At 32.5% G+C, this 12109-nt stretch overlaps 1 protein-coding gene across 2 annotated transcripts; it reads left to right on the forward strand.

Annotated features, from left to right (window-relative positions):
- The first annotated feature begins 6810 nt into the window (after positions 1 to 6810).
- Positions 6811 to 11387, forward strand: LOC107797025 (phytoene synthase 2, chloroplastic). 2 transcript variants are annotated; one of them, XM_075241639.1, is made up of 8 exons: positions 6815 to 7010; positions 7701 to 8362; positions 8489 to 8539; positions 9054 to 9104; positions 9318 to 9490; positions 9620 to 9855; positions 10080 to 10272; positions 10998 to 11387. In XM_075241639.1, the coding sequence occupies exons 2-8, from the start codon at positions 7957 to 7959 to the stop codon at positions 11169 to 11171; spliced, it is 1284 nt and encodes a 427-aa protein (XP_075097740.1). In that variant the 5' UTR covers positions 6815 to 7010; positions 7701 to 7956; the 3' UTR covers positions 11172 to 11387. The 2 variants fall into 2 exon arrangements, with proteins under 2 accessions (XP_016475376.1, XP_075097740.1); XM_016619890.2 differs by lacking the exon at positions 9054 to 9104 and having other exon boundaries at positions 6811 to 7010.
- The last annotated feature ends 722 nt before the right edge of the window (positions 11388 to 12109 follow it).

Below are 12109 nucleotides of genomic sequence, written 5' to 3' on the forward strand. Positions count from 1 at the left end.
CGTTTTGGGACTGTAAAACAGGAATTCAAGACGCTTCCCAATATTTTGTGTGCTAATGTCCCCGCCATCTTCATGAATTCGACGAGATCCGAATCACCTAAAATTTTATGGGCCCATCCAAAACCTAATAAATAATAATCATCACTTCGCCATGAACGTTCCTCATTTTTTGATATTTTGGGGCCATAAAATAGGAATTCAGGACAATTTTTATTTTTTCGTGCGCTAATGTCCACGCCATTTTCATGAATTCGACAGGCTACGAATCACCTAAAATTTTATTGGCCTATTAGAAACGACCTAATGTACAATAGTCATCAGTCATCATTTTGCCATGACCGTTCCTCATTTTTGGCATTTTGGAGCTGTAAAATAGGAATTCAAGATGATTTACAATTTTTTATGTGCTAATGTTCACACCATCTTCATAATTCGAGCGACAGGCTCCAAATAGACTAAATTTTGTGAGCCCATCAGAAACGACCTAATGAACAATGGTCATAGTTTTGCTATGATAGTTCCTCATTTTTTAGCATTTTATGGCAATAAATTCGGGCAAATGGACTCCAAATATATATATATATATATATATATATATATATATACACACTAGTCATCCATAGGTGCGGAGCTAGAGTTTGAATACATATTTGATCAAATCCAATAATTTTTGTTCAATCGATGAATTTGTTAAAAATTCATTAAATATATATAAATACTAGTAACCTAACATCTCCAAGTAACATAGCACCCTCTTTCTCTTCCCCCGAATACTTTTAAAAAAATTACAAAGCCAGCACCGAATGAAAGTGATGCAAAAAATTCCTTAATATAGTAGCAATATTTGAACGAGTGCATATGATGCATGTGCTGAGCTAATAGAGCACATGCCACAAACATGCAACAATTTTAAAACTTTACAATATTTTGATATCAGACTTTGCTCAATACATTTATGTTTCCCCATTAAAGCATTTCCCGTCAACATCCCTAACAATTAATTGTGTATTAATATATTCATTTATTAGAGGTTTTATTTTACTAAATTATGCTTATTAATCGTTGTTAAAGTTGTAACTCAATAAATTTAAAAAGTATGCGTACTTAATTCTCGGGGTAATATTGGAAGAGAATACTAAATTTCTCATGATTAATTATTAGAATGAACAAGTAATAGCAAAAAATTATTTTTAGTATAAGAGACTAGTAAAAAGGAATAAAAAGAATTATATATTTAGTCGTTTTCATTTAATTTTCTTCCTTGTTGGTGGAAAATGGAGACAACGTCAAACAATTGGTAATTTCGAATTAAAAGTCAAACTCAGCTCGTTCAATTAACACTAAAACATCATAAGACTATCGAATGTATTCTCGTTAATTTCGCGGTAAAAAAAGAAAGAGTTTTAATTAAATACACCGTACTAAAAACACTATAATAATTATAAGACTATTGTAAACAAAGAAAGTAATTACAAAGAATATTGTGTGAGTTCATGATAAGAATTATATTTTATATTAGGTTAATATACATACACGAATTACATACTATATATTGATACTCTTGACGATGTAACAATATTTTACATTAGTAGTGTATAAGTATCATAAAAGGCATGGGTTGCCTTGTAGAAAATAGTAAATTATCTCTTACAACCGATTAAATAAAATATTTATGAAAAGATTTTTCTCGTCGTCAATATATGTATTAAGTTCTCTCTAAGTGATTCAGACGTGTAAATCGTTACCTGTAATTTGATTTTAAGTAACTTCATTTTTCATAGAAATTTGTCTTGGACTTTTTCCATTATAATTTTAGCATGTATGGTCTCGGGTTTGAGTCTCGGATATAAAATTATTTTTTTTAGTGAGTCCTTTACCCTCAATATGAAATATTTTTGCGCGAATTCGTATATCGAATGAGAAACAAAAAAAAATTGCTATTGCTATTTCCCACCGTTGAATCATCAATGACCTAACTGCAATTATCGTCCATGTCTGCCAACCATTATAAGCACAAAATTAAAACTTTTCCTTATTGGATTTTTCCAAAAGAAACCGAAAACAAATATAATCTATATATTTATATAAAGCTAGGAATAGGAAAAATGATGTGGCACCTCTCATAACTCAAGAAAGTCCTCTATCTTTTTTCTCATTTTTTTAGCTTTTATCCCTTATTTGATGTCTAAAAAATCTATAGAATATTAAAATATCATATTTATGTCATCCTTATTACTGTCATTTATGGAAGGCTTAAATTGCATATTTATCTTCTTCTTTTTAGAGAGTGACTAAACAAATTCTACAATCAATTTGAAAATGAAAACGGTCAATCAATTAATTAAGGAAATTGAACGGTTCTCCACCATTAAATATAAAACATTAGTACACCACTATATACTATATATGGAGACTCATCTTTAGCTTGATTTTATATATGTTAGTGGATTTCATATCTTTCTGTTTTCAGCTCCATTGTTATTATTAGGTATACATGCTTTGCTCCTTTAGAAATATTAATGATACGTTATTTTTTGTTTTATAGTTGCAAGAAATCAACAGATATGTGTTGCCGTCATTTTCTTCAAGTAACTCACAACTGTGTCAATTGAAATGCCCAGATTTTTGTGCAATTGCAGTGTGAAAAACACTAATCCACAAGAAAAAAAACCCTGAATAAATGATTGTTTTTCAGTTATTAGATACTACATTTTATTATCTTTTTGTTCGCTCCATTAGAAATAATGATAATCTTCTATTTTTTTAGATGCAAAACATTAACATTAGGACATTATTTTTGGAATAAAAACAACCATAAGGGATGAAATCCTAGAGTAAGTTGCAATAGAATTGGCAAATTTAATTCATGCACTCGTAACTTACGCCGTTAAATAATCTCTTTATCCAAGTATTTTGTTGGATGTGCATTTGTTGTCACATTTTTCTTTTGTGTTTAAATATGGGGCAATATCAATTTTCTATTCAAATATTCAACAAGCAACCGTCATGGTATTTGGAAATAAAAAAGTTCTATTTACACAAATATTGGTATATTTTGTGTTCGGACCGTAAGACTAAAATACGGTCAAGAGTGATATATTTTGTGTTCACAAATATTTTTTCTTCTTTTTGTTTTTGGGTCAAGCTCATACTTTTGCAACTTAATTATGGTTATAATTACCTGGATATGACATTATTGTAATTATTTTCTAAACTTGATCGATTTACCTTTTACTTTAACTTTCTCATATAAAAATATTCTTTTCTCTTTTCATTTCGACAAGAGAGAATTACTTCAATTTATTCTATAGAGAATATAGTGGCATCCATTTTTATTTTTAAACATAGTAAGAATGCAAAAATCAACTACTAAGTTTGTCTCTCTTTTTTATTGAATTTAGTCCAGAATATAATATTAAAGTATTTTCTTCTCTATTTTAAAGTAGCTAAATACAACTAATATAAATAAATATTGATTATTTTAATAATAATGAATATTATTATTTTTGACAACATTTAAACATGAAATGAAGGAGAGACGTACGTATACCCAAAACCTCTCATACAGTTACTAATAAATGTAATTCTTATCATATTTATGCATCCTTTAATTAGGAAGGGAATTGGTTAAATGGCTTACATCATACTTTTTTTTCTCTCTCTCTATAACCAGTGGTGCAACATCTTATCTTCCCCCAGGTCTTAGTTCATGTACACCTGCTTGAAATTCCTACATAACCAAATTAACAAATTGATTAAAATTCCAAAAGATACACTAGAAAATACATTTTATATGGTAGAACCTATTAAAGATGCGTATAAGCGATACCTTCACAAAGTCGATTAAAGAGGTCAGCTACTTAATCATTATTGTCAAGCCAATGCTCAAAATATCCACTTTAATTAATTGAGGTAAGTAACATCCTCAAGCAAATTGATCATCTCGATGAAGTTAAATATTATTTTTTGTTATTAAATTAGTTTATAGAATTAAATTTTGCCTGCATATAAATTAAATTTTTTATATTAATAAAATCATAGAATATGATAAATTTATTGATTATTATTACAACGCGAAGTACGGACAAATTTATTAGTTATATATAAATTTGGAATACATTGTTTCTGGACCATTCAAATAATCCCCCACCAAAAGAGAAGGAAAAGATAAGAAAAAGTGTACAAAAGTGCAAAGTGCTACGTGTCCAAATTTCATCCCTAGTATCCATTTGCCCAACATGTGTACTCCACGCTAAAGACTTTGGGCCAATAGGCCTTTTTAAAAAAAAAAAAAATTTAAATATTATTCTTTAGAACAAGGAAGGCTAAATGTAAACATGGTCGAACCAGGATAAATATGAATTTGCATTCTTTTCTCTGCTTTATTATACCTCTATCTCTATAATTGATTAGTTCATTTGCGGTTCGAGCCGTAGAAACAATCTCTTGTAGAAATATAAGGTAAGACTATATACAATGAACACTTATAGTCTGACTCTTCCCGAACACTAAACCCTACACATAACAAGATTTTAATACACTGAACTGCCTTTTTTTTATTAGTTCATTTGTGAAATAATAATTTTTCACAAGTAACTCCGCAAATATTTTCTTCTACTCAAAGAATTTTACACAACTGATACATTTCAAACAAATTAAATTTTGATTATAAAAAACATGTTAATGAAAAATTATATGATATACAAATTTTTTACAATAATCAATCGAACTGAACCATTAATACCCTTAACTTCAGACCGCATAAGCTTGGTTTTGCTATTGTTGTTAGAGACAATTTGTTGGGTTTCTTGTCTAATTTAGTATTATGCGAAGCCACTTATCACAAAGATTTTGGAGCAATAGAGGCGGTTCTAAAATTTTAAATTTATGAGTTCCTATAAAATCTCAAATTAATATACAATGATAATCAGACCTTCAAATTGAGGTCAAAGCTAAATATTCGTATACATTTAATAGATTTTTTTTTTTTTTTGTAAAAATACGGGTTTAGGCAAAAGTTACTGAATTTACGTGAACCCGTAACTTTTGCACTAGATTCGCCCCGGAATACGATCCCTCCATCCTTAATCATATATTTTGGGTTCGAGTCTTGCGAACAAATTTTTTTTGTTAGGGAGCGCTTTCCTTTACAATGAATCTTACATTACCGACTCTGATTTAATTGAAGCATAGATTCGAATATTGGATATCGAACAAGAAAAAAATATTTTGCCCCTTGATTTAGGCACTAACACCTTCTCATATGCGGGACCAGCAATAACCACAAGGCAAATTTCTCGAACTGAAAGAATCTTAGGTATCCAATAAGGTGGTTACACGTGTACACTCAGCGAATGAGCGCATTTCTGTTTCTTGATAACCTTATCTTCCAGTGATTGGGCTATGAACACTCGATCGAATTTAATTAACGAACTAAAAAAAGTCTAATCCGATTAGGCGGAATGAGCGGGTCAACAGCTAACAATTGCATACCGCCCCTACCTTATTCTTGTCGGAATAAAACAAAATTTATCACAATTTTATACTTTTAACTTCATTGAAAATATATAGGCATTTTTATTGACTAATAATAATAATAAATATAGTAATTAAAAAGTTACTATTATTTTTTTGAAATGAAGGAAATTAAAATTTACCACAGGTCCCTTTATTTATAGGTCTAATAAAACATGTAATGTTGTCATATTAATTGTGCATATAAATAACTTGATAAGAGCTTACAATTAGTTGCGGAACAAATGATTATTTCAGACCTAGACCGAAATATTGATGGTGATTTTCTAGTTTCGTAGAACAAAATATGATACATAAGATAGAATACAATAGAAACAAAGAGTTTGAAGCCTAATAGCTAGATGAAAGATTGTCATCTTCCATTTTGAAAGTTATTAGGCTGAGACTTGTGATAACGCTTAGCTACCCGCTTATCTCCAATGACGACAACATCGTCAATACTAGCGTAGTGTGTAAAAGGAACTTCAAAGCCGAAAAATTCATTTATTTGGGGGGGGGGGGGGGCAGCTAGAAAAAATAGCGTCACACCTAAGATCGAACTTGTGACCTAAAATAGATTTTCAACTACTTCACTACTACGTTAGAAATCTTTCAACATTTCATATATGACACAAAAGAATTCAACATTTAATATAAATATATAAAAGATAATTTTTCTTATTTACACTGTATAATATTTTGATGAAAGATATTCAATTGAGCCCCTTAGCTCCCTTTAGCTCCACCATCCCTTACAAGAAATGGACAATGGTCATAGAGATTCAAGATTTGTATTGTGGTCTCGTGTTGAGCCCCAAAAGTACTGCTTTGTTCTTTTTTATTTAAAATTCTTTTAGAGAAAATCTTGGCCACACTCGTGCTAACAATTTATATGATTACACAAAAAATCTGAAAGATTAAATGTTATTTCTGAAATGTCTATAGAGGTTAAAATGACCTACTTCAAAACCTGGTTGAAAGATCCCAAACTAATAATAGGCGATTTAAAATTTAAACCTAATAAATTCAATTTTTTTGCTTTCAAAATTATCCCTTCAAATAATAATTTGTATTAATATTTTAATAGTTCTCAATATTCTTTCCGTTCTAATTTATGTAAATTTATTTTTTTAATACATTCAAAAACGAATGACCTCTTTATATTATGTTGTGGGCAAAAAATACTGAATTCCTACTAGTAGTGCTGAATTACATTGGTTCCATATTTTGAAAATCTACGTGTCCTTATTATGTCCAAAAGAATTCATATTAACTGGAAAAGGGTAAAAGAAGCATATGGATTCTGAGTCACTCAATTCCAATCAGCACAAAAGAAAAGAAAAACTAAATAATGAATCCTATAAAAAGACCACAAAATATGTGGAGCAAAACGAGAAGAAAAACAAAGAAACTCATTTGATTCTTGAAGAGTACAGCAGCAAGCAAGAAAATTAAAGTGGCTATTTTTGAAAAGCCATTGTTACAAGAAAATTAAGGTTTGTTCTTTAACTTCTTAACTCTCTATTGCTCTGTTGTTGTTGCTTTATAATAATAGTAATTGAGCACTTGCCTAAGCAAATGAGCTTATAATAATCTTGTTGACTAAATATAGAAAGCACCCATTATTCTGAAAAGTGATGTGATTCCACTGTCATTGGAGGTTTTTTTACTATTTGTGCTTTTAATAATTTAAACCAGTTTCTTAAAGATCCTTTCTTTGTGCTACATTTAGGCTCTTTTCTTTTTTTACAAAGTTCAAATTTTTAGTTGCTAGCCTTGTATTCTATTAGTGTTAGATCTCTATTACTACCTGTTAATCATTCCGTTTTTTTCCCACTGTTGTTACTGCTTGTTGCTATTGCTTTTTGTTCATCTTTCCTTGAGCCGGGTGTCTAATGAAAGATAGGGGTAAAGTATGCGTATACACTAACCCAAATCTCACTTGTGGGATTTACTTAGTTTGTTGTTATTGTTGTTGTTGTTGTTGTTGTTCTGTTCCTTGAGACGAGGGTCTATCGGAAATAACCTCTCTACCCTCGATGTAGGGGTAAAGTCTGCGTACACGTTATCTTCCCCAAACCCAATTGTGGGATTTACTGAGTTTGTTGTTGTTGTTGTAAATTTTTGTTGCTTAAGTGGTTATAATTGAGTGTTAATTGTGATGTTTGGTTTATCTCATTTTGCAGAAGCCAAGAAACAGGTTATTTTCTACTTGAGTTAGGAAAAGTTGGTTTGCTTTATTTGTGGGCTTTTTATAATCTTTTTTCCACAAGGGAAAGTGGGTATTTTCTTGAAAGTGGATTTAGACTCTAGTGGGAATCTACTAGGAGTAAATTTATTAATTTTTTATAAATTAAGCAGAGGAAGGAAGGAAACAGAAAACAGAAAGTAAGACAAAAAACCTTGGAATTGTTTTAGAAAACCAAGGTTTTCCTGTTCAAAATGTCTGTTGCCTTGTTATGGGTTGTTTCACCTTGTGAAGTCTCAAATGGGACAGGATTCTTGGATTCAGTCCGGGAGGGAAACCGGGTTTTTGATTCGTCGAGGCATAGGAATTTAGTGTGCAATGAGAGAAACAAGAGAGGTGTGAAACAAAGGTGGAATTTTGGTTCTGTAAGGTCTGCTATGGTGGCTACACCGGCGGGAGAAATGGCGACGATGACATCAGAACAGATGGTTTATGATGTGGTTTTAAAACAAGCAGCTTTAGTGAAGAGGCAGTTGAGATCTGCTGATGATTTAGAAGTGAAGCCGGAGATCCCTCTCCCCGGGAATTTGAGCTTGTTGAGTGAAGCATATGATAGGTGTAGTGAAGTATGTGCAGAGTATGCAAAGACATTTTACTTAGGTTTGCATCTTTAATCTATTTATTATTGGTTTACCAAAATTTTGGTTTTAAGTACTAATTCAGGCTATACGCTTGTTTATGTAATCGATGAATGCAAAAATTGATCTTTGTTTGGTTGCTATTCAGGAACCATGCTAATGACTCCAGAGAGAAGAAGGGCTATTTGGGCAATATATGGTGAGGTTTCTAGCCATTTAGTATCACTTATGCACACACACACTCAAAAACATGATTAATTGGAGACGAAGAGAACTCAAGTTGTTGCCATGTGACCAGGAGGAGGTCACAGGTTCGAGGCGTGGAAACAGTCTCTTGCAGAAATGCACTGTAAGGATGTGTACAATAGATCCTTGTGGTTCGGCCTTTCCTCCGACCCGTGCATAGCGACAACTTAGTGTATCGGGCTGCCCTTTTTAAAGAGGAGAACTCAAATTTGAGTTTGAGGGGTACGTGTAATAGGTAAAACTTGAGCTTCACTAGTTTGAAAGGCAATTAAAAAATCTTATTTGTTATATTATTCCTAATACTAGCCACAAAATTGGAAGGACTTGCTTAATAGTTAGACTCGAGCCATAGATGTAGCATGCTTTAACTTCTGGTCATTTCTGTTAGATTTTTAGAGGTCAGATTTGATCTCTGAATCTTTTTCATAAGAGAGTAATACTGGCGTTATTGTATGATTGTTTTGCAGTGCAAGTGTGCAACAAGTCTTTCTCTCCAAATTATCAGCTAGTCATGCATGGTCAAGACCACTTTGAAAAAACACATGATTAATATACATGAAAGTGTTGATTTTGATCTATTATACATCGTCTTCAATGTTAATAACATATCACTTCTGATCCTCTTTCTTTCTCTTTAACTGTAATCTAATGGTAATTGTTGGAGCTTGGGTTGCTGCATATATAAACGAATTTCTGAGTTGAAAAGTTTCTCATTAAGTTCTTTTAAACAGTGTGGTGCAGGAGAACAGATGAACTTGTTGATGGCCCAAACGCATCACATATTACACCCCAAGCCTTAGATAGGTGGGAAGACCGGCTTGAAGATGTTTTCAGCGGGCGACCATTTGATATGCTCGATGCTGCTTTGTCCGATACTGTTTCCAAGTTTCCAGTTGATATTCAGGTTAGTCTTCCAATTCTATCATTTTTATCTTTCTCTGGTTCAGAGTTCTATGTCGCTTTCTTCATTCACATAAGTTGATTCACTTACGTCAATCATGTAAACTGTCTCATTGTTCAATATATCTTGCAGCCGTTCAGAGATATGATTGAAGGAATGCGTATGGACTTGAGGAAGTCAAGATATAGAAACTTTGATGAGCTTTACCTCTATTGTTATTACGTTGCTGGTACGGTTGGGTTGATGAGTGTTCCAATTATGGGTATTGCACCTGATTCAAAGGCAACAACAGAGAGCGTATATAATGCAGCTTTGGCTTTAGGAATCGCAAATCAACTAACGAACATACTCAGAGATGTTGGAGAAGAGTAAGTACAAGCCTACATTTTTACGCACATTCAGTTTGCTACTATGACATACCGATAATGTTAGTTGAGCTGTTTAGTTATCAGGTTTATGTTGTGGTTATGTCAATATAATACTAGAATAATTCGGAAAACTGCAGATAGGGAAAGAAAACTCTTCATAAGTGAAGTGCGATATTTTTATTGGTTAAGGCTTCCCTTGTTCTTATATATTGCTTTCCCCGCAGTGCCAGAAGAGGAAGAGTCTACTTACCTCAAGATGAATTAGCACAGGCAGGTCTCTTCGACGATGACATATTTGCTGGAAAAGTGACTGATAAGTGGAGAAGCTTTATGAAGAAGCAAATCCAGAGGGCAAGAAAGTTCTTCGATGAGGCAGAGGAAGGAGTTACACAACTGAGCTCAGCTAGCAGATGGCCTGTAAGCAGTCGTAAACTCTTAGCTTAGCTATATGAATATGATTTCTGGTCTGAGTATAATCTTTTTTCACCTTTTTTGGCTGTATGGAATATGGTAGGGTTAAAAAAAAGAAGGAAATATATCAAAATATTCGGACATTAATGATCCATTCAGTTGTATTTCTTGGTCAATGAAATATCCGGATTTGGATAATTTTAGTGGTTCCATCAGCCAGTTTATCTGCTACCTAAACTTAGATGGCTGAGACAACATTGTTCCCAAATTTACACCAGTATTCTCTTCGCCAGATGTAAGATTCGCCTTAAATACTGTTGTGCCAAAATCTTCTCTATGATCCTCGACTTGCTTCACTTCCTAGGAAAAGAACAGCTTTGTCTTTGTATGTCTTGATAATTTCATTGCATAGTTTAGGTAGAGGCACCAGAAACAGCCTTTATACCTTCTCAAGATGGGGGTAAGGACTGCGTACACACTACCCTCCCCATACCTCACTTGTAGGACTACGTTAGGTTGTTTGTTGTTGTCGTTGTTATTGTAGTTTAGGTAGAGGCAAAGGCCTATACTTTTATAGGACACTGAGCGAGAAACATCTCTTTGTTCCTTTTGGTTTATTCACTGATCTGAAACTTAGCACTAGTTTTCTTATTGATTCCTGAGGTGCTGACATTCCTGAATGAAGTCTATCTGAACCATATTAGCACTTCTCATGATCTCGGCTTTTGCAGGTATGGGCATCTTTGCTGTTGTACCGCCAAATACTGGACGAGATTGAAGCCAATGACTACAACAACTTCACAAAGAGAGCTTATGTGAGCAAACCAAAGAAGCTAATTTCCTTACCTATTGCTTATGCAAAATCTCTTGTGCCCCCTACAAGAACTCTTGTCACCTCTAGCTAAGGCATAGACATCAGATTTAAATTAAAGCAAGAAAGCATATACTGTTAAAAAAGAAAGAATTTCTAAAGTAGATATTGTTGTATTGATGCCACTTGTATATCATCAAAAGTAGGTAGTAAAATCCAATATAACAATCTCTAGTAGTTGTATGTTCACAATCTTAAGCCCTTTGAGGGGAATTCTTTTTGGTTCATTGGAAAAATTTTGCTGATTCCACATTGCCTCTGCTACATTTTGGAAACTATAACCATCTTGAAGATGATGGTTTTTGCCATTTTCCAAGGAAGAATTAAATGGAGTAATCCAACGAAACTATAGGCTTTTTGAGTGTTTGATGGTTTTAGGCCAACTTAATTTTAAGGTAGGCTTTTTGAGTGTTTGATGGTTTTGGGCCAACTCAATTTTAAGGGAGGGGCTCTACGCCCGTATATTATTAGGGAATCTTACAAAAATGTTCCAAATAAGTTCCAATTTACTGATCTCTAGTAATTAACTATAGACTTACCAAAACTAGTCAAACACATATAAAAATTAAAAATCCAAATAAATAAGGTTCTTTCTCTCTGAGTCACACGCAAAAATCTCCTTCCATATTTTTAATCGTAATTAGCAAAATTAGATGCAAGACGGAAAGAAAATTTTATAGATGAGGTAGCAAATAAGGTGATGAAATAGACAAAAATATATATACAAGATTAAAAAATCTAAGCAAAAAGGAACCTTTTTCAACGGGTATGGTTGAAATTCATTGAAAACGTATACATGAGTCAATATCTAAATTTTGAGGAAGATTAGAGGTGATTTGGATTGATTTGGTATCAAAATTCATAGTTAAAATCGAGTTCAAAAAGCTCTTCTGTGACACATGTATCAAACATGTATTTCGTACATAGGTATATATGGGTATATATGTGTTACAGATTTGATACAAATATGAT

This window comes from Nicotiana tabacum, chromosome 21 (genome assembly GCF_000715075.1).
Source record: "Nicotiana tabacum cultivar K326 chromosome 21, ASM71507v2, whole genome shotgun sequence".
Taxonomy (NCBI): domain Eukaryota; kingdom Viridiplantae; phylum Streptophyta; class Magnoliopsida; order Solanales; family Solanaceae; genus Nicotiana; species Nicotiana tabacum.